The sequence below is a fragment of the Brachycentrus maculatus genome, unplaced genomic scaffold (genome assembly GCF_059751285.1).
Source record: "Brachycentrus maculatus isolate JH-2025_06_01 unplaced genomic scaffold, ASM5975128v1 h1tg000033l, whole genome shotgun sequence".
Lineage (NCBI taxonomy): Eukaryota > Metazoa > Arthropoda > Insecta > Trichoptera > Brachycentridae > Brachycentrus > Brachycentrus maculatus.
The window spans coordinates 40,696-63,652 of NW_028280787.1; the positions used below are offsets into that span (position 1 = coordinate 40,696).

Genomic DNA, 22,957 nt, shown 5'->3' on the forward strand with positions numbered 1-22,957 from the left:
TAACTTTGTTTTAAAATCACTATAAATATTTTATTATAACTTAATTATAACGTCTACCGGTTTCGAAGCTAACCGCTTCTTTATCAAGACTGATTATCTACTAGATAGTGTTACTATCCACTTGATAGTACACTATCTACTAGATACACTTTCTACTAAATAGTGTTTTAGTATTAATCAGTCTTGATAAAGAAGCGGTTAGCTTCGAAACCGGTAGACATTATAATTAAGTTATAGTAAAATATTTATAGTGATTTTAAAACAAAGTCATATTTTCGTTATAAAATGGAAAATCATTAAGTTAGTGCTTCAAATATAAATTATATCCTTTCTTAGTCTTTCCGATCATACTACACTTATGTGCGACATTCCTTTTGATTTCTCTATTTCTTACCCCGGTATAGATATACAGTTCCATATTTCATCAACGTCGACTCTGATATCACCCTTTTTCACCTAATTTCATGTTTACTTCCATACATTATTCTGTATTAGGACTGGCACTCGAATATATACTGCCAGTTCAGAATTCAAGGATAAAATATAAATTTTATATATATTTTTATATAATACCCTTTTTTGTTGTTTTTTTTTTTATTTTTTGTTTGATCTCTGAATGTTTTTCAATAGTTTTATAACATAAATGTGGAATTGTTTATTTGGATTTTTTTTAACGTAACTATTTTTTATTAATGTAATGTAATGTTTATTATTGTTAATGTAACTATTGTTTTAAATAATTTTTTTATAAATGTAAGCTGTACAATTCCCGAATAAATAAAATAAAATAAAATAAATATATAAAAATAATAATTTAATAGGAAATTCGCTTTATTTCAGTGACATTTTATATATTTTTAGCGTTCACTATTCATTCAATATTTATACTCAACTTTTCATCTCTTGAGAATATGAAATACATGCCAGATAAAATGACCCTTATTGTTCAATGATTGAATTAGAAATACTGCATCAAAATGGAAGTACTTAAAATTCTAAATTAAATTCTAAAATGCCTTTTATAAATTTTATATACAACATTTTGAGTGTGTCCAAATACTTGTTCACAAAATCTGGATTATCTCCAATTACAGGAGTTATTTTCATATTATTTTTTGACATCTCATCAAAGATGAAGAAGAATATGGAAGTCTGGGCATTTACGGGGGTGACGACCGTCATAGGCTGGTTTAAGTGATCACTTTACACACGTGTAACATTCACCAATTCTACCCATTATTGACAACCACACTACTCAAATTCTTGGAACTTCTATATGTATGGTTCAATTTCGAAACACAGTGCTTGAATCACTACAATTTCACTAGATACATCTATTGGTGAGATGTAAATGTCAGCCCCTTAAATGCCCAGACTTCCATATTCTTCTTCATCTTTGATGAGATGTCAAAAAATAATAAATTTTATACATAAAAAAAATACACACAAAATGAAAAATGCAAAAAAACTATCATTCATAAGTATAAACAATAAACAATGAGTGTCAGTCCCTCTCCAAGCACAAGAGCTAAGCTTCTTTTTTGGAGAGGAACAGCATTACTATTATAGTATTAAAATGTGTTGGTAAAAATGAAGAATATTAAATTATAATATTTTATGGTAACTTTATTTTTTTTTCTAAATACGTAAAATAAAAATAAAGTATCGATGCGTTTAACTACTGCTACTATTATATAGCTTCTCTGGAGGGGTATGCAGAGAATGGAACAACACACTCATCTCTTCTGACATACACTCTTGGCTTTCTCTATATTCACATATCTAATCATACAGGTGACGAAGACTTTTGACACAACTAGATTTTAGGTTTTGATTGATTTCAGTACCTCATGTCTTTCCTGGCAGCTCTCATTAGCTTATAATATTAAATATTTAATAATTGAATGAAATATTAATGATTTTTTTTCATTTGTTTCAGAGCCCATGGTGCATTTACCTCAGCAGGTAAAAATACTTTTTAAAAATCCTTTAATTTAACATCCTACTTTTTTACTATTTTTATGGACATATCGCTCACTCCTTTCAAGAACGTCATATATCAAAAAACTGGATTTCTCAGGAGAATATTTTTAAAGTTTAAAAATATAATACAATGTATTAAAAATAAATATCAAGCCACTTATTGAACTTTTTACTGTGCAACAGATCTTTTTATTCAACACCTGAAGGTATTTTCTCCATTTAAAAAATATTAAGTATATTTAAAAAAATAATAAAACAATACATTTTCTTCAAAATGCAGAAACAGCACTTTCTGCCCTGTAGCGGGTAAATATTAAGTTTAAAATATGCCTATTTTGCTGGGATATAGTACATTTTTTGGGCATTCCGAAAACATGCACAACTGAAAATTGACGATTTTTGATTTATGACGTTCTTGAAAGGAGTAAGCGATATGTAAAACAGCTCTCTCTGGTCTCAATCCTGCGGATTGGTCTGTAGCAGCAGATGACATCTCTTTCGCCATTCTCGCCTATTTTCGGAATTCCTCTTCAACTCCTCATACGTAGAGCAGCCCATGTCTTCGTATAAGTCGCTTAAACTTATTATTAAGTATGTAAAACATACTTCATAAAACAAATTTAGATTTTTTGGATAATGGAAGCAGTTTGTATAACTTTATGCACAATAATAGAAGTTATTTTGACCAAAAGAGGTATGTGTTGTGTTTCTTTACATCTCACCAATAGATGTCTGTAGTGAAGTTCTAGTGATTCAAGAACAAGGTTTCTAAATTGGTTCATATATACAGAACTTCCAAGAATTTGAGTAGTGTGGTTGTCAATAATGGGTAGAATTGGTGAATGTTACACGTGTGTAAAGTGATCCCTTAAACCAGCCTATGACGGTCGTCAGCCCTGTGAATTCCCAGACTTCCATATTGTTCTTCATCTTTTACGAGATGTCAAAAAATAATATGAAAAGTGATACGGTAAAAAAAAAATTAAACAATACCTTTTCTTAAAAATGCAAACACAACACTTTCTGCCCTGTAGCGGGTAAATATTAAGTTAAAAATATGCCGCTTTTTCTGGGATATAGTACATTTTCTGGTCATTGAGAAAACATGCACAACTGAAAATTGACGATTTTTGATTTATGACGTTCTTGAAAGGAGTGAGCGATATGTCGTACATTAGACGTCTCAACAGAGATGAAGATTCCTTTTATACAAATGTTATATGAATATCTGCACATACGCACGGCTTACGACCTGACAGAGTCACTAGCGTGATCACTTTATATACAATGATTAAAGAAAACACTTGTTTTTATACCACTTGAGTGTTATTATAGACTACTAGTTTCGGAAGCTAAACTTCCATCATTCAGGTCTGAATAAAAACTAAAATATGAAATATAAAATCGTTTTATAAATAAGGAGAGGGGAAAGTTAAGGGGAGGGGGTAACATTTTACACACTGTTACGTTCACCATTCTGCCTTATATTTTACAATATAAATGCTAAAAAATGGTCAGGGTGGTGAACACACTATACAAAGTGATCACTAAAGCCAGACAATGCCAAATTGTAAGCCTTGGGAATGCCCAAATATCCATTTTCTCCTCGTATCATTTTTCCCTGGACTGGTGTGGTTTTAACTTGAAATGTAACATGTACCATGTAATGATATTCAGGATAACACTGTTTCAATACGAGGTGTGATGTGACAATAGTGCCCTGTGCACCATTAGGTATAGATAACACTTAGGAAACATCGACTCAAAGCGGTTTTTGACCCCTAATATCGGGAAATTTAATAATCTGCTTGTATCAGCTCCTTAATATTGTATAATAAAATACTGTATAAACTCGTACGCATATTTGTATACTTAAAAATTCTAGGTAAGACTAAAAAAAATAATAAATAAAAAAAATATAATCTTGAATTTCATAAATTTTTACGTTACTTTTCAGTAGGAATTTTTTCAGCGCTTATTAGTGCTCTGTGTCATCGCTGAAATCTCCGACGCCGACGTGTCCCTTATATGCAATATTAAAATATTTGAAAAAAAAACGTCACCCTTTTATTTTACTTAATTATTATGTAAATAATCTTTGTACATAGTGAACATACTATACTGATAAGAGTAAAAAATAAAAAATAACTTATTTTTACTTAGTCTATAGTTGATGATAGAATGGTTATTTCAAAACTGGTCATAATGTAGTATTTTTAAGCGGTATTAAATAAAATGAACGATGAATGATAAAAAGAGTGTTATATTACCACACTACAAAGGTAACTATGCTTTTAATATACAAAATTCATCAATTCTGTCAAGGGGATCCCTCCTACGCATCAGGCACTAGTCCAAGGTAATATAGAATAAATATTACAGTATTATTATTAATATTTATTTTTACTTCCCCTCTCCTTGGAATCGAACCCAGGACCTCCAGCACGGTACTGGACACGCTAATCATCACACCCCGGAGGCGGACAGTATATTTATTTAGGACAATTAATTTTCAATGACATATCTGTATGATATAAAGCATTTTTTTTACGTAAGTTTTCATATCGGTAAATGGTAAATAATAAATAAGTGATTCGTCGCGCCTGAAACCGCCTGAAACCGGCTGAATTTCATGAAATTTCAGCTTGGCAGTGTTGAGTGGGTTTTGTGCATCGCTCGCGAGGTCGTTGATGTCACTGAACAGCGTCGCGGCGTCTCTCATGAGCGGCGGCGCGTCGCGGCGGCCGGGCCCCGCGTCGGGGCGGAGCTGCCTGATGGGGGATGGCTTGTGCGGGAAAAGCGACCAATATGCACTTACCGTTATTAAGGAACATTTTGTTTCATATTTTCTGTAAATTTCGCAACTTAGTTCATAAAATCGATTTGCAAAATTTGAAAGTGTATTTTAGGAATAATTAAAAAACGAAATAGTTTAAAATTTATATTTAAAAAAAACTTGCTCGACGCTCTAAAAAATAATTGTCAATTCCTTAACTCTTATGCTTAGTATTTAGTGTAGTCTAAAATTTAAAATTAAATTCTTTATTATAATTATTTATTTAATCAAATAACACTTTTACTTACTGATAAGTATTTTACGTTTCTACGTTTTCAGAAAAGTATTTTTTTTTTAAATCGTAATTTTAAAATGTATCAAAAATAATTTACGTTACCTTAAACTAGCACCTGAAGACATTGAACACATTGATTGAATAACCACGATATTTTTGCATCATAATATTCCTGTATTCTAATCACGTCTCCCATACATCAATAAATGTCGAAAGGGAACGCAATCCTTTAGTTAAAATATCAAGTTTAAATAAATAAAAAAATGTATTGCTATTTAAAAAAAAGAGACACTTCGTTTCATCAATATATCAATAAAATTAAACAAACTCGATTTCACCAAGATATGGTAGTGCTCATGAGATCCCTTTCATTCTTGATATCAGGGATGCTTATTTTGTTTACCCTTTGCATACCCTGTTCAATAATTATGTTTTCGAAGAAAAATAAAAAAATTAGTGCTTTTTCATGGATAAACTACATAAAGATATACAAACCGCAAGTAAATGTTATAAAATTCAATATTTTTTCCATAAATAAGGGTGCGTTTTTATAAGCTACCTTTATGGCAATTATAAGCAACACGTGTGTAACTCAAAATGTAAACGCATCTCAAAAATATATTCTGAGTGTGTTCAACTCTTTGGACAAACACTTACTATCTTTAACGTCTTTGATATGTTATACATGTCTCGACAGAGACAAAGCAACTTATGAAAAGGGAATATGGAAGTCTGTCTTTACAGGCCCAAGATCTTTTCATTTACTGACTTTATGGTATATCCCAAAATAATCAGATTATGGTGTACGAGTATATCCAAAATGATAAAACAACTTCAGCTTTTTATTTTTGAGAAATCTACAGAGATGTCACCTCTAATGCAAACTACAGGAAATCAAGTGATGAAAATATCCAATCATTGGCAGAATGTACAATGTTTAAAAAATTAACGTTCCAGTGTCTTTTTATTTTACTACCCACAACTTATGCAATACCGATTATCATTTTACCTTTTAATGTGACAAATACGTAAAATAATATGTTAGAAGAATATAGAAATCAAAGCATTTTCAGGGCTTACGGTGTGTCATAAGCTGGCAAAGATGATCACTTTGTTCGAATGTTTGCTGATATCTAAGGAGTAAGGCTGGTCATCGTACTTTCATAGAATTTACCATCAAACTATCATTTTGTGCAAATATGCACCATTTGGTGCAAATATGGGACAGAAAACGAGCAATTTTAAAATAATTGAAATATTTTTACTGACGATTTATAATTCTTAAAAATGAAGATTTTTAAATGAAAAGGACTCTTTATATAAAAATGGCAAGACTTCTGCTGTGCAGCTGCGCAGTATCTCTAATGCACCATTGTTCGCAGACAAGGGTCAAAGAAGTGATGAAAGTAATGCTTATAAGCGATATCTCGGACGAACGTGTGGTATAATTTACATTTTTAATGTACGATCGTGAAAATGCAAAAAATATAAAAATATATAACTATCTACATACATTAAGATATGTTTTTAACGAATTTTTGAATAAGTTTTTATTTTTCAAGTCGTAGAAATTTTCATAGATTTATATGAATTGCAGTAAACACTTAAAAAATGGTCCTAACGTGGAATCAAGATATTTTAAAAGCATTTTAAATATTAATTTAAAAATTTCAACACGCAGAAAAACCATAGATTTTTTGCAAACTGCTGAAATTATTTTTAAAAAATGTTAATAACGTTGAGTTTATGAACTAACTGCATTGAGTGATGAAATTTAATAAAAAATCAACGATTTGTTGCACGATTTTATGAATTTCAGCGATTGTTTCAGCTTTCCAGAATATCGCGAATGAAAATGTATTTGATTATATTGAAAGATATTTTCGATGAAATAATAGTACTTAAATAATAATCACAATTTTTGCTCTTCTATACATATATACAATAGATTACGGGATTATCAATGATTTTTCAGTGCTGTACGTTTTTATGAATTTCAGAAAATTTTCAGTTCTTCTGAATATCGCTATGAAAATATAATTGATCTTGTTGATAGTAAGAACCAACGATATTATCAATGAAGTAATATCACTGAATTAATAAAATCGCAAAATTTAATGATTTGGATATAAATATCAGAAATTTTCAGCGATTTTTCAGCTCTGCTAAATATCGCAATGATAATATAATTAATCGTGTTGACAGAAATAATTTACGATATTTTCGATGAAGCAATAGTACCAAAATAATAACATCGGAAAATTTCATGTTTTGTATGTAAATTTCAGACAATTTCAGTGATTTTCAGTTCCGCTGAAAGCATCATGAAAAAGTAGTGTTCATGAAACAGGCGTTCGCGAGATCAATACAACACACCTTCGGAGCCGCGGAGCAGTCGGCTCGGTGGGTGCGCGTCCCGGCGCCCCGCGGGGGTAGGCAGAGAGCGGCCATCTTGTGTTGGGCCCTGTTTAGTGCGATACGAGCGCCATTCGCTGCATCTGTACTGCTGTCTTGGCCGTGCAGCGAGGGCGGAACGGGGATCGACAACCAGCGACTCAGATCCTAATATCTTCATTTCTTCTTCTTCTTCTTTTTCTTCTTCTTCTTCTTCTACTTCAAACCCTTATTCGCACCCGATGGTGCATAGGGCACTGCATCATATAATATTTTGAAAACACTGCCTTAACACATGAAGGAAAGGTGATCAGCCCTCCGCTTCAGGGTATTATTGAATAAATATTAGAGTGAAAAATACTACTTACCTTTATTTGACACCTTCCATGGGAATCGAATTCGGGACCTTCAGTAAGGTGGCTGAGCGTGATGGCCATTACACTACGGAGGCAGATAAAATTTTCATTTAGTTATCAAAAGTATGATGAAAAATATGTTGTTTCAAAATACGTTTAAAATAAAAATTAAATATTTAATGACTATCAAACTTTCAACAACATAAATGCAAATGACGGTGTGTATAAAGTGATCACCTATGCCAGTCAAATACCAGGCGATAAGACCTGGAATACACAAATTTCCATTTTCCCTTCGTTAAAAAAAAAACAACGTTCCATATTTTTTTTGCAATATAGATGTTCATAAATGGGTAAAATGTTAATCGATACACAAGTGTATAAAGTGATCGCTTAAACCAGCCAAATGCCAAGTTGCAACCCCTAGGATGATCAGACTTCCACTTTCTTTCATTTAAAAAGACTGATATAAGTATATGTATTAGTTTTTAAATCAAAATTAAATAATATTTTTTTTGCACCTCAACATAGATGAAGAAGAATATGGAAGTCTGGGTATTTACGTGGCTAAAATAATGAATAAATAATAAATCGAGATAATCCAGATAATAATGCAAACATAACATTGTTTTAAAATCACTATGAATATTTTATTACAACTTAATTATAATGTCTACCGGTTTCTAAGCTAACCAGTAGACATTTTAATTATGTTATAATCAAACATTTATGTGATTTAAAAAAAGAGATTTTTTTTTTACTATAAAATGGAAAATTACAAAGTTTTTGCTCCAAATATAAATTAAATCATTCAGATATTTTTAACAAGTATTGTGACACGCTCATAATGATTAACAAACAACAAAGTAGTAAATTTTATATTTGAAGAACTAACTTTGTGATTTTCCATTTTATAATTAAAATGTAATTTTGTTTTAAAATCACTTATACTGATTAATAGTATTAATCAGTCTTGATAAAGAAGCGGTTAGCTTCGAAACCGGTAGACATTATAACTAAGTTATAATAAAATATTTATAGTGATTTTAAAACAAAGTTACAGTTTAATTATAACAAAGTAGTAGTTGAAAGTAACAGATTATTCTGGATAGAATTTCCTTCATCCTCCTCGTTTCTTCTGGTATGGGATTACGTTACACCTTCCACCCTCGGTTGTCTACCCCTGCGCGCCCCCCCTCCCCCGCGCGCGTCTCGCCGTGCGCACCGTGCGCGCGCAGCAGCCGTCCCGCTCTGCGCGCGCCGCGCACGCGCGCCGCGCCGGCCCGTAATGTTTATATTATTTGTATTTCAGCTGTGTATCATGTAAACTAACTACCACCACGGCAATGGCTGTTGGTTAAATATTGCCTTGCTTATTTCTGCATTGTTGTGAGGCGGCCAACAGTCGTCCGCTGTTTTGTTGCCGAACGGTCGCGTTCGCCTCAAATCCAAATTACAATCTGCATCCTCCACTCTCAAATGTGACAAAAAACTCACTCTCGAATTTAAAAAGTTCCGAATCCGAATGTTCGTTCCGTTATTTAAAATCGCTTGTTTATTTGTCGAGGCAAACAATAAATTGTTTATTTATTTATTGTTTCATATTTAAATAACGATAAATCGTCTAAATCATACAGAAACTAATAAAATCTAACAATTCCTTCGAGATAATACTGTTTTCTACCAAATTTAAAAGTTTTTCGCCGTTTTTCGTCAGATTTTGAATCGTCGCTCATAAGCGCGGGAAACACGGTTTTCACTATTAATCGGGAATAAATGGAGTTTTTCGTGAATATTTACTGAAATCGACTTTAAAACAAAGTTTGTTATCATCTCCGATGAAAATTACGTAAGTTTTTCTTAAACTTTTACAAATATATATACATCTTATTTTTAAAAATCAATCTTTCAAAATCATTTAAATTGATTTCACCATGAATGATTTATTTATTTTTTCTTACATTTAACTTACTTCTGAAATACATTTTTTTTTAATATAAAAAAAATGTTTAGAAATCATTTGCTATAAAATTAAAAATAAAACTGTTTTTAAAAATATTAAAATTCTCAGTGTGTATATCATACTCATATTTACGTCATTTACTTTAATGGTTAGCATGTTTGACTACCTATCAAAAGATTTTTGATTCGATTCAAAATTATTGAATAAAAGTGATAAATTCGCTTCCATAATATATTTTCTTATTATCTGATGTTAAATGCTGATCACCTTGTCTTCGTTTGTTTTACAATCAAGATAACAGCGCATAAATCCAGTTTAGTATCCCATCTACAAATATTATTATTTGTAATTGCAACTTATTTTACTTTCCTTCAAAATCATTCTGTCAATTTATATAAAAGAGTAATTTTCATCTTTCAATTTTTCTTTACATTATTTGGAACGTTTTCGAATCTAAAATTCCTAGTTTGGAGCGATATAGAATTCTCAAGCTCAAATTCGAATTAATTTGAAATTAAAAGTTCGTTTTCGAACCTACAATCACTTGTTTGAAGCGATTTCGAGTTCGAAATCTCAAAGTTTCAAAAGTGCGCTTGTCATCTGGTCGCTGTATACGCCAGGGGGGTCGCTGTTGCCGCCTCGCGAAGCGCTCATGAGTGCTCGCCATTTCGCACATCATAACAATTTGTTTACTAAATCCCAAATAATGACATCACATGACGCAACTGTCCCATATTCACGCCACTCACAAACATTCCTTAAGTATTATAAATATTTAGTTAGTAAGTAAATATTAAAAAATTCAACTCTTATGTGAAACTCGCACACATGTACCAATTTTTTGATTTTCTTTTTCATAGCCAAATCAATTTTTTCATTGATTGATTCGGCAGTAACATTGTAGCTATCTATATTTAATTTAAGTTTTACTTAGTAACTATTTCTTAAAATCTACTATTTCGATGCATCCCGCATCATTTTCAAACACCGTGTGATTAAATTATCAATATTTTTTGACCCCCTAAGATATCGAACCGGGAATCACAGCACTCAGCCAAAAGCGCTAAATCCAATACCACAACTGTGGCATTGAATCTATGGTCTTTAATCTTGTAGCTAAATGGTTATTGAGATGCTCATACCGTATATCGATAGTGTAATGGCAAAGGGGTATATCTCTAAAATTGTTAATTTTCTAAGTTTGTTCCACAAAATGTCTAAAATAGATTGTTCCATAATCTGGCAAAAGGATATAGCTGTAGTTGCAATACTTATGTAGTTTAATAAGATATGTACATATGCCATCCGAACAAAATATTTATTTCACAAGTTTGTTTTTGCTCTCCTGTAAAATTTGGTCTGAGACAGATATACCCTTTTGCCTTTATAATAAAACCCTTATCCGCACCCCAATGGTGCATAGGGCACTGCGTCATATAAACGCAGTGTTATCTTGATCGTTTACACATGAAAGAAAGGTGATCAGCCCTCCGCTTCAGGTACCAGTCCAGGGTAATATTGAATAAATATGACAGTGAAAAAATCACTTATATTTATTTTACCCCCCTTGGGAATCGAACCCGGGACCTCCAGAACGGTAGCCGAGCGTGCTGACCATTACACTACGGAGGCGGACTATATGCAGATATTAGATTTGTCGTGGGCGGCTGATTGAACCATCAATGCATGGACCATTCTTTATTTTCTTATTTTCTCCTCTAGCCTTCCGTTCTCCACTGCTGGATATAGGCCTCTTTTGTATCTTTCCATTTCCTTCGGACCAGCTTCAGCTTCTACCCCCACAGCAGCTATGTCCATCTTTTATCAGGTCTTCCGACACCTCTTTTATTCTCCCAAGGTCTTCATATCCAAAACTTTGCCGTCCATCTTGTATTGTCCTGTCTTTCAATATGTTTGCCCACTGCCACTTGAGTCTTTGTACGCGATCTATGATCCGCTATTTTGGTCCTGTTCCTGACTTCTTCATTTCCTACTTTATCTCCCATTCTTAAACCAAGCATGGATCATTCCATGGATCGCTGTGTGCATTTGAGCTTCTGTGCGTTTCTTTTTGTCAGAGCCATGGTCTCTAGTGCATACGTATTCACTGGCAGTATGCAGGATTCGTACGTTTACTTTTTTAGACAGATCGAAATCTCTTTACTCTAAGGTAATCCTAAGACTTAAACCTAGCATCGATATTTCCATGGATCGCTTGGCCCATGGTTATGTGCAATGAAGGTACTTTCCTCTCCCATCCCTTTTTTCTACTGGAAACTGTAACTAAGAAACTCAGATATATTTTTTAAAATGTTTAATCTAACAAAAGATGCACAGTTCTCCATTACGGCTTCCAATAATCGCCCACTATCGTATTATCCAATGTCGGTTATACCATACATTACAATCGTACTTGTAGTTTCGCCTGAGCAGCGATTCCTACAGCTATTTTATTTACAATAACGCTGTTTATATTATTAGCGTTTATTTTCGCATTGTTTGTTTAAATGTATGCGAAAGTGCGCCGTCTGCAAATCAACAAATAAGCTTATTATTGCTCAAATCAGACCCCCGCAAATATTCCGCGAACGTGCTATTTCCAATTTTAATTTTGTATATTAACAACACACACACTTTGTTCTAATTCTGTTCCGCTTCTAAAATACGTTTCGGAACTTCTTGGGCTGCGATTATGATCAGTATATCGATATCGATAAGGATCGTGTCGATAAACTTAATTTAATCTTTCATCAATTGATTCATTGTCACTTTGCGGTTATATCTATCCATTTTCAATTTGCATTCAATCGAAACACGTGTCTTAAAAGATTTTTATAAATATTGGTATTTATCAATTGAATTTCAAAATGATTTTTTTGTAAGTTTGTCTCAAATCGATTAAAAATATGAATCCTGTGTAAGAATATTATACACAGGATATTGTAATTGTTTATTGTAAAACCTTTATACTGTAAAATGTTATTGTATCTATTGTATGTAATATATAAAATCTAGTAATTTAAAAAAAAAATTGTCATAACATGTATTTCGGCTCAACACAGGCTTTGCCTAAAGAACCGTTATACATATTATTTTTAAAAAGTATCTAAGTATTTCAAATAAATAAAAAATATAAAAAAAGTATCAGAAAGTAATATTTCGAAACCGATATATGCTTTGAAATTGGCAATACTGATTGAAATTTTTTTCTTTGTCTAAAATCAGTATTGCCAATTAAAGCAAAATATCGTTTCCAAAATATTATTTTCTTTGACTTTATATAATTTTTCATACAAGGAATTAATTTTTTTCAATCGAATTTCGACATTCTTAAAATTTTCTCCATGTTTATTTTAAATTTTAATTGATGCATAATTTTTTTTATTAATATCTACTATGACACGTGATATACATTCAGCAATACATAATGATGATGCTGAATCAACATAAATTCAATTTTCACTTTTCATTTTATATTTATTTATTTTTGTGACAGCTAATTTGCCTTGTGCAGGCATATTAAAACAGGAAATCCGTATCCTTAACCGGTTTCAAATCTTTAAATGGTTAAAAATGGCAGTGAATCTGCCTCCTATTTGAGCCCAATGGTGCATAGGGTACTGCATCAGATCTACGAAGTGTTTGCTAAATTGTTAGATATTAGATAGGAAGACAAGGTGATCGATCAGTCCTACGCTTTAAATTATTGATAATAATGAAATACATTTGTCAAGATGACGTAAGATAAGGAGCTTACAGTAAATGACGTATCCGATTATAGGAAATGAAATGAAGGAGGAACATTAGCTACTTTTATTAAGAAAAAGAAAACAGAAATAATAAAAAAATTAACAACATAAAAATGATTAATTTTTAAAAATAATCATAATTCATATTTTAGTTCTTAATTTTCTTGGGAAATCCAATCTTAATATGTAAGTTTATTTGTGTATTTTTTATAATTGTATTTAAATGTCTTAAAGCAGTGAAACAAAGCGAATATAGCAAAAAATAAATAAAAATGTGTTGATATTTAAAAATAAATAATCGGACGCGATAAATACAGTTTCTGAAGAAAGAAAAAAACAATTACACTAGAAAATGCTGTACGCCATTCGGCAGGTAAGTTTTTATTCAATTTATCTATTTTTATTTGAAAAATTTACTATTTTAAATTAAAATTATCATAAAAGTACTTATTTACTGGTTTATCCACACTACGAATGATATATTAAAATTTATTGAATTACTACCCACATCGCTCACTCCTTTCAAGAACGTCATTAATAAAAAAACTTGATTTTTCAGGAGAACGTTTTTAAAGTTTAAAAATATAATACAATGTATTAAAAATAAATATCAAGCCACTTATTGAACTTTTTACTGTGCAACAGATCTTTTTAGGTAAACCCTGAAGGTTTTTTCTCCATTTGAAAAATATTTAGTATATTTAAAAAATAATCAAACATTACCTTTTCTTCAAGAAGCCCTGTAGCGGGTAAATATTAAGTTAAAATTATGCTTCTTTCGCTGGGATATAGTACATTTTCTGGGCATTCCGAAAACACGCACAACTGAAAATTGACAATTTTTGATTAATGACGTTCTTGAAAGGAGTGAGCGACATGTGAAAGGGATGCAAGGTAAAGTGGTATTTACTACGTAAGACTTAAATTTAAAATAGTTAAGAGTTCACATTTTTGAAATCTCAACATAGATAAAGAAATATGGGCATTTACAGGGCTTGCGACCGTCAAAGGCTAGTTTAAGTGATCACTTTACATACATGTAACATTCACCAATACTACCCATGATTGACAACCACATTGTTCAAATTCTTGGTACTTCTAATTATATTGATCAATTTGGAAACCAACTGTTTGAACCAAATAGATTTCAATGTAGACATCTTTGATAAGATTTGAGAATCTTTTTATTAATCAGAAACTCTTTCATCTGTATGTGAGGTCCGAATCCTGGATTACATTTCCATACTCGAGAAACACTAGAAATGACCCTTTTCCATTTACAACTTTCACCAATTCTACTCATTTAAATGGGTGACACGTGTGTTAAGTGATCACTTAAACCAGCCTATGACGGTCGTAAGCCCCGTAAATGCCCATGTTCTTCTTCAACTATGTTGAGATGTCAAAAAATAACTCCTGATTGGAGATAATCCAGAGTTGTGAACAAGTATTTTGACACGCTCAAAATGTTGTTAAAAGTTTAGCACTTGTGTAATACCACTTATTAACAGAGTTGTATTATATAAGTATTTTCAAAATTACCTGCCTACCGTTCTAGAGGTCCTGGGTTCGATTCCCAGGGAGGGTCAAATAAATATAAGTGATTTTTTCACTGTAATATTTATTCAATATTAGCCTGGACTGGTACCTGAAGCGGAGGGCTGATCACCTTTCCTTCATGTGTAAACGATCAAGATAACACTGCGTTTATATGAAGCAGTGCACCATTGGGGTGCGGATAAGGGTTTTATCTATTTTCAAAATAAACATCGTTTCGCCGCACTGAGAGATGGCATAAATACTAAATTCAGTCTGCTTTCATCCATATTTTGCCGCGCAAAAATGTACCTTTTTTATTTGACTAACGTATGGATTAAAGATAGCGGCATTATTGTTTCGAGAAATGTCTCATTGACCTGCATCGCTGTTGAGAGTGTTGATCCCCTGCTGTCACTGTTGAGGGGATGAAGCTCGCTGCACCGCGTCACGGTTAGGGTGGATTCTCCCCTCGCCACCCCTCGTTGTGCATGAACGGGCCGTAGTATCGCTCTTCATTCATCCAATGGTACTTTTCAGCGACCCACTTTTCGTCAGTGACTGAAAAAATAAACACTTTTATATATGAATGATTCCGTCTTATAAAATGTAATTTACTGCAGACTTGAAATCGTACAGTATCGAACTGATTAATTGAAACAATACTTTTTTGACAACATTTTGAGTGTGTCTGAATACTTGTTCGCAAAATCTGGATTATCTCAAATTACAGGAGTTATAACTCCTGTAATTGGAGATAATCTTGGTTTTGTGAAAAAGTATTTGGACACACTTAAAATGTTGTTAATAAATTATCTGGTCAAATTGTATGCTTAAATAATAAAAATGAAAATGATATTTTCTGGCGTTTTTCATGTGTGTGATTATAATCCAGGATTCGGACCTCACATACTAATAAAAGAGTTTCTGCTTAGCAAAAAGCTTCTTTTCATCTCACCAATAGATGTCTGTAGTGAAGTTCTAGTGATTCAAGAACAATGTTTCAAAATTGGTTCATATATATAGAACTTCCAAGAATTTGAGAAGTGTGGTTGTCAATAATGGGTAGAATTGGTGAATGTTACACGTGTGTAAAGTGATCACTTAAACCACCAGCCTATGACGGTCGTCAGCCCCGTAAATATTCAGATTTCCATATTCTTCTTCATCTTTGATGAGATGTCAAAAATAATATGAATTTTTTGTTGTTGTATTTTCGTAAAAAGTTATGTATTTTTCGTTTGTTTTTTTGTTATATCGCAAATCAATATTTAATATGATCTCATTTGGGTTCAATAAAAAAATTTACACTTCTTGGCATCTATTATATAAGGTTTTGGTACGTGGATGCCATTTTTTCATCTCGAAACCATACCTGAATTATGGACAAAATGAAAACGCCGATAGATTTTCAATTAGGTTTACTTCTGGCAATATTTATATATGTATATATATATATATATATATATATATATATATATATATATAAATATATATATACATATATATATATATGTATATATATATATATATATATATATATATATATATATATATATATATAATATATATATATATATATATATATATATATATATATATATATATATATATATATATATATATATATATATATATATATGTAATGATGAAGTCATTACATTCATTATAGTGGTCCAGTCATCATTGCTTTTCTTGAGTAATCAACTTATAACATTGACTAACGATATGAAATTATTATTTATTTATTATAAACATAGCAACAGTAAACAAAACTCATGTTTTTCATTGTTACGTATGGTATAATTTATATACTATAAAAAAACATACGTAGTTTCTTTTCTTCTTTATGGTGAACTTATAAACATGATATGAAAACATTCCTTTATACTTTATACTGTCTCCAACAATTGCAAAACATAACTCACTTATTTTTTCTGGACTTCAATATATTTTTAAATTAATTAAAAAAGGCAATTTAAAAATACAAACAATTAAAGGCAGGGTGATTAGTACGTGGAAATATAGATTTAAATAAATGTATTAATTTTTAAGTCTTAACACAGATTTTCGAGTCTAATAAACGAAACAATTGTCACAATATGAAATTTTTTGTGTTTTTTTTAAAATAAAATACAACTTAGTAGACTCAAAAAATCTGTGTTTGATTTTAAAATTAATACATAAATTAAAATGGAGTTCTACAAATTGAACGCCAAATCTATAAATAAATAGATTTCAATTGCTTTAATTATAATTTTAGGAAAAAAAAAACAACCATATAGTTTTTTCTGCATATATATTATTTGACTACTGGGTTTTGTTATTACCAGACATCGTCAGACTGGTGGGAGGCTGGACCAAATTCTGTGTTATAAACACAACAAGGCAGGGGTTGAAAACACTGATTTTATGAAAAATAGTTACTCACTTAAAGCTACCTAGTCATAATTATCTATAATAAACCTATGTCTAAGTATAACTGGTCATTTTCCACGACCTTAGTACATAATAACTTCAAAAGCTGGGAAGAAAACTGCTGTTCCAACCTTTGGGATCGCTGCTAAATATAACCACATTTTATAATCTTAATGTAGATGAAGACGAATATCAAAGTCTAAGCATTTACAGGGCTTGCGACCTGTCGCATTCTGGTTAAGTAATCGATTTACATAAGAAGATATGCATGAAAATATAAATATAATCCTAGATTCCGGACTTGGATACAAATAAAATGAATCTGCTTAATAAAAGCTTTCCCTATTCCAACATACATGGCTGTTGTGAACAAACATGTACTGTGTCACGAGATTGATCAATACGTGTATAGTATCGAACAGATTAATTGAAAACAAACTTTTTGTGTTGCATTTTCGTAAAAGGTTTTGTAAAATCTTTTGTTTATTAGTTATATCACAAATTAATATTTAACGTGATCTCATTTGGGCTCAATCAAAGATTTTACTCTTCTTGGCATCTATTATATAAGGTTTTGGCACGTGGATGCCATTGTTTCGTCTCGAAACCATACCTGAATTATGGACAAAATGAGCTTTTCCACCGTAGTGCAATCAATGATGGAGAACCGATTCTTACAGATTGCCGATAGATTTTCAATTAGGTTTATGTCTGGCAAAATACTTGACCAGTCCAACACAGTGCATTGTTTTTGTGTGAAGAATTTCATATTTTTTTGGATTTGTGGCAGGCGCTTAAATCCTGCTGAAATATTCCATTACTATTTGACCTTCGTTTTTGTATCTCTGGTAGTATCTTATCCGGTACAATTGGATGATATTTTTCGCTATTCATCATCTCAGTCACTGAAAGAAGCAGACCTAAACCATAATACGAGGAACACCCCCAAAACATTTTTTAAGAGGGTGTTGTAAATACGAAAAAAAGATTTGTTTCAATTTATCTGTTGGATACTGTATATCTAAGAATTTCATAAATTTGAGTAGTTTGGTTGTCAATCGTGGGTAGAATTGGTGAATATTGCACGTGTGTTAAGTATAATCACTTAACCAAGCCTACGACGGTCGTCAGACCCGTAAATGCCCAGACTTCCATATTCTTCTTCATCTTTGAAGAGATGTCAAATATAATACGAAAAATATTTCCTATAATTGGAGATAATCCAGATTTGTGTATTTGGACACACTCAAAATGTTAGAAATATCTGGACATTCGCAAAATGCTGTCAGATTTTGTTTCGTGATCTCGTAAGTCCTCGGAATGTGAGATCGTCGCCACATCAAGAGAGAGATGAATAACAGTCCCCGTGCTGTTTATATTAGTGAAGTTATTAAATATAATCCACGAGTTTGCACACGACTCGTAGTATTATATTATTGGCCATGTTTAGTAAACACGGCACTATTGTTTGCCGTGTTGATGTTTAGCTGCGGTCAAATGTTTATTATATTTTAGTTTATCGTTTACTTTCGCTGTGCGTTAGCCGATTACTGCGTGTTTATGGAAGCGAGCCGTAAACAGCCGCCGCGAGCGTTGCCGGGGAAGCGGAACAACTGGACCGAGATGAGATCACACTGGACCAGAGAAGAATGCTGGACTTGGCGATGTTTAATCTGATTCGATATTCGGCAATCCCATCATCCGGGACTGTGTGTTTGGGACGAAGGGTTAAGGAAGTGTTTCCCAACCTTATTTGTACCATGCCCCACATTAACGAATCAAAAACTCACGCCCCCTCTATCGATTTTTTATTTGTTGAGAAATATATAAATATAAATCCAAAATTAAACACGGTTATTGGATTGAATTCTACTTTTATTTACATATATCGCGCACTCCTTTCAACAACGTCATATGTAAAAAAAACTTGATTTTTCAGGAGATCGTTTTTAAAGTTTAAAAATATAATAAAATGTATTAAAAATAAATATCAAACCATTTATTGAACTTTTTACTGTGCAACAGATCTTAGGTAAAACCTGAATGTTTTTTTTTCCATTTGAAAAATATTTAGTTTGTATATTTAAAAAAATAATAAAACAATATCTTTTCTTCAAAATGCAAAAAGAACACTTTCTGCCCTGTAGCGGGTAAATATTAAGTTAAAAATATGCCACTTTTGCTGGGACATAGTGCATTTTCTAGGCATTCCGAAAACATGCGCAACTGAAAATTGACGAATTTTGATATATGACGTTGTTGAAAGGAGTGAGCGATATGTATATGATAATATGTGACGCGTTTCGTCTTATTAAGACATTATCAAGCACAGTGTTTGATAATGTCTTAATAAGACGAAACGCGTCACATATTATTATATATATGTAAATAATTCCGCAGGGGTAGGCAGATAAAATATAATTCCACACCAATCTATGTATTTTTACACACAATCTTCGCCTCTCGCACGTTTATGCAATGCTTTCTGTAATTTAATAAATAATATTTTGATATTTTTATTACATTTCATTCGACACCACTTTGGGTACTCGATGAAGTCATAATCAGTGGCCATGAGTTGAAATTATAGCAGTCAACATCAAAAATATCAGTCATCAAAGATTTTTATTTATTTTATTTGATATTTATTATGGCAAGTCTTCTTTTCATCATTTCTTCAGTCTGTTTGAGTGGGTTGATAAGTTATATTGTCAAGCACTTACAGTTTTGTATCTTTTATTGATTTGGTAAACAATATATATTTAATTTATTATTAGATTAAAACCAATATTTTTAGCTTTTCCACTTTTTTATTTGACCAGCGACCGGGTTTCGTCGTTACCGACATCATCAGACTGATGTCGGTAACGACGAAACCCGGTCGCTGGTCAAATAAAAAAGTGGAAAAGCTAAAAATATTGGTTTTAATCTAATAATAAATTAAAAATGCAATTCCATCACGAAGTGTCAGTGGATAATATAAATCAATATATATTTTTTAATCTAACTTTTCCATTCCTCGACACACCACAATTTATATCAATAATTATATTTCTGTGTAATTTATTCCGTCCCATCGTTAAAACGCTCCGATAGCATTCAAGGAATATTTGAAACAGTACTATCTATCCTTAAAATCCCTTATGGTCCGTCCACACATCATATTTCTGGATTATTCTTGCTTCCCATCAACTCCTTACCCGATCCCGCTCACATGCTCGCATGCTCGCATAACATATAATATTATTAGATTTTATGTCACGAAAATTAATCTGACTATCTTAAGTGTAATAAAAAAACAACTTTAATTGATTTTAAAAAAAAAATGACATTTCCAATAATCCTTATCTGTCCATCACATCACATTTTTTTATTCTTTCACTGCTCATCAACTCCTTACCTGATTCCGCGGGTAATATTCAAAAATGTAAACTAAAATAACATATTTTATTTTATTATACACTATGAGTTTTGTCCGCCTCCGTGGTGTAATGGTTAGCTTCTTTAGCTACCGTGTTGGAGGTCCCGGGTTCGATTCCCAGTAGGGGGGCCTTAGTATTTAATTAAATATAAGTGTTTTTTCACTCTAATATTTATTCAATATATATATATATATATATTTATATATATATATATATATATATATATATATATATATATATATATATATATATATATATATATATATATATTTATATATATATATATATATATACATTTCACCAAAAAATAGTACAAAAGTTTAATCTTTTATTTTATTTATTTTATTTGGTTAATTCTCGTTTCATAATTTTTTACTACTTAAAGTTTAGAATAAATAAAAATTAATAAATATATCAATATTTAAAGATACATGACGTCATTATATAAACTGACGAAAGAATACATCGCCGAGTTCTGAGAGGGTTGTAATCACTGCACCCAGTCGACCCCAGCACTTATAATACATCCACTGTTTGTTTATTTCCTTATAAAATCGATACCAGCTCCTCTTCTCTCCCAGACACTGCTCTGAACACTCTTATTTACGCTCAAATATTTGCATTGCGTAACTCTTCGATGCAAAATTTCATAAAAAAAAGAAATTTATAAAAATAATTCCGACATCACCAATTTTCCTGACCAGTTTCATCGCATTTGCGACTTCATGAGTTCAATTGGACTTTCAACTTTCACGCTAATTACAATCAAGACAACATCGCATTCATCCTATGTTATATTCAATATTTGGCACATACTCATATATTGTAAGCATTCTAATAATATAGATATCTCAACACAAAAATTTTGTTTTTATTATTTACACAAATATTTAAATTTCATAGCCTAAGCGGCTCATTATTAGAAATAGGTATTAAATTGTGGTAGAGTGGGTTCGAACCCAAAAACTTTGGCTTAAGAGTCCACGACACTAATCACGGGACCACAACACACTTTATAAAAACGAATATTGAAATCTAGGTATTTACATGGCTAGTGACCTATCATGGGCTGGTTTAGTGATCCATTTTTAATTTAAGTTTTACCTAGAAATACCTCTATTTACTAAGTGAATACCACTAAATAATGGTATTTACTAAGAAAAATTTAAATTAAAAATAAATAAAATATCGGCAAAACATATTCATTTGTATGCAAAATATATTTTTTTAAGTTAATTGTATGTAAAACATTAAACATTGTACACCGTCACTCATTCTCAGTTGAATTTATATAAAAAAATAATTTCTTTAAAGCATTTCATTTAAAATATTTAAAAATCACTGAAATTCCTCATAAGCTCGTGTTTCAACTCGTATTGCAATCTAAAAAGCAAAACCTACCCCTCATATCCGACGCACCGACAGCACCCCCCCTAGCATCTACCGTCGCCGTGCCTCAACAGCGACTGACTTGATCCCTCATGAGCGAGGTCCTTTTATGGTTTCGGGAAAAGCGACGCAGCGCGAGAAAATTGGATTTCGAACGCGACGCATTCCAACCCTCAAATTTTAAATTTCTCAAATATGCCAAAGTGTATTAGAATATTACTGTAAAAATTGAATTAAAATATTATTTTACATTTTAATTACATAGAATTTTTTTGGTTTGTAAAATTGAATATGAATATTTTTTTAAACTCTCAATTTGTTATACCAAGGAGTATCGACTTATCGTCCAAAAATGATACCGATTTCACTCACTTTATTTGAATCAATCAAAATTTTTGCATATTTTTATTAATATTTAATTTAAATCGTGCTTTTTTCTTTATCATTTTTTTATGTAAAAATATTGAATTTGATTTTTTTTAAACCTCGTAATTAATTATATTAAGGGATATCGACTCAAAGTACAAAACCTGCGCTTTGACTCAATTTCCTTCGTTAATTCAATCACATATTTTATAAAATTTCACATATTTTTTTGAGGTAGGGGTAGGCAGAGATAATAGAACGCTACACCAATCTGTCTTTGCTCAAAATCTTTGCATCTTTCAAGAATTAC

General features: G+C 31.5%; 1 protein-coding gene across 4 annotated transcripts in view; it reads left to right on the forward strand.

The window, feature by feature from the left end:
• Nucleotides 1-22,957, forward strand: part of FoxP (forkhead box transcription factor P) — a 117,343-nt gene that overhangs the window by 35,875 nt on the left and 58,511 nt on the right. For all 4 annotated transcript variants that reach the window (XM_088273554.1, XM_088273563.1, XM_088273571.1 and 1 more), the window contains one exon: nucleotides 1,940-1,965. In XM_088273554.1, coding sequence (XP_088129680.1) covers nucleotides 1,945-1,965 — 21 coding nt within the window. In that variant the 5' untranslated portion in view covers nucleotides 1,940-1,944. The remainder of the gene's footprint in view (nucleotides 1-1,939; nucleotides 1,966-22,957) is intronic.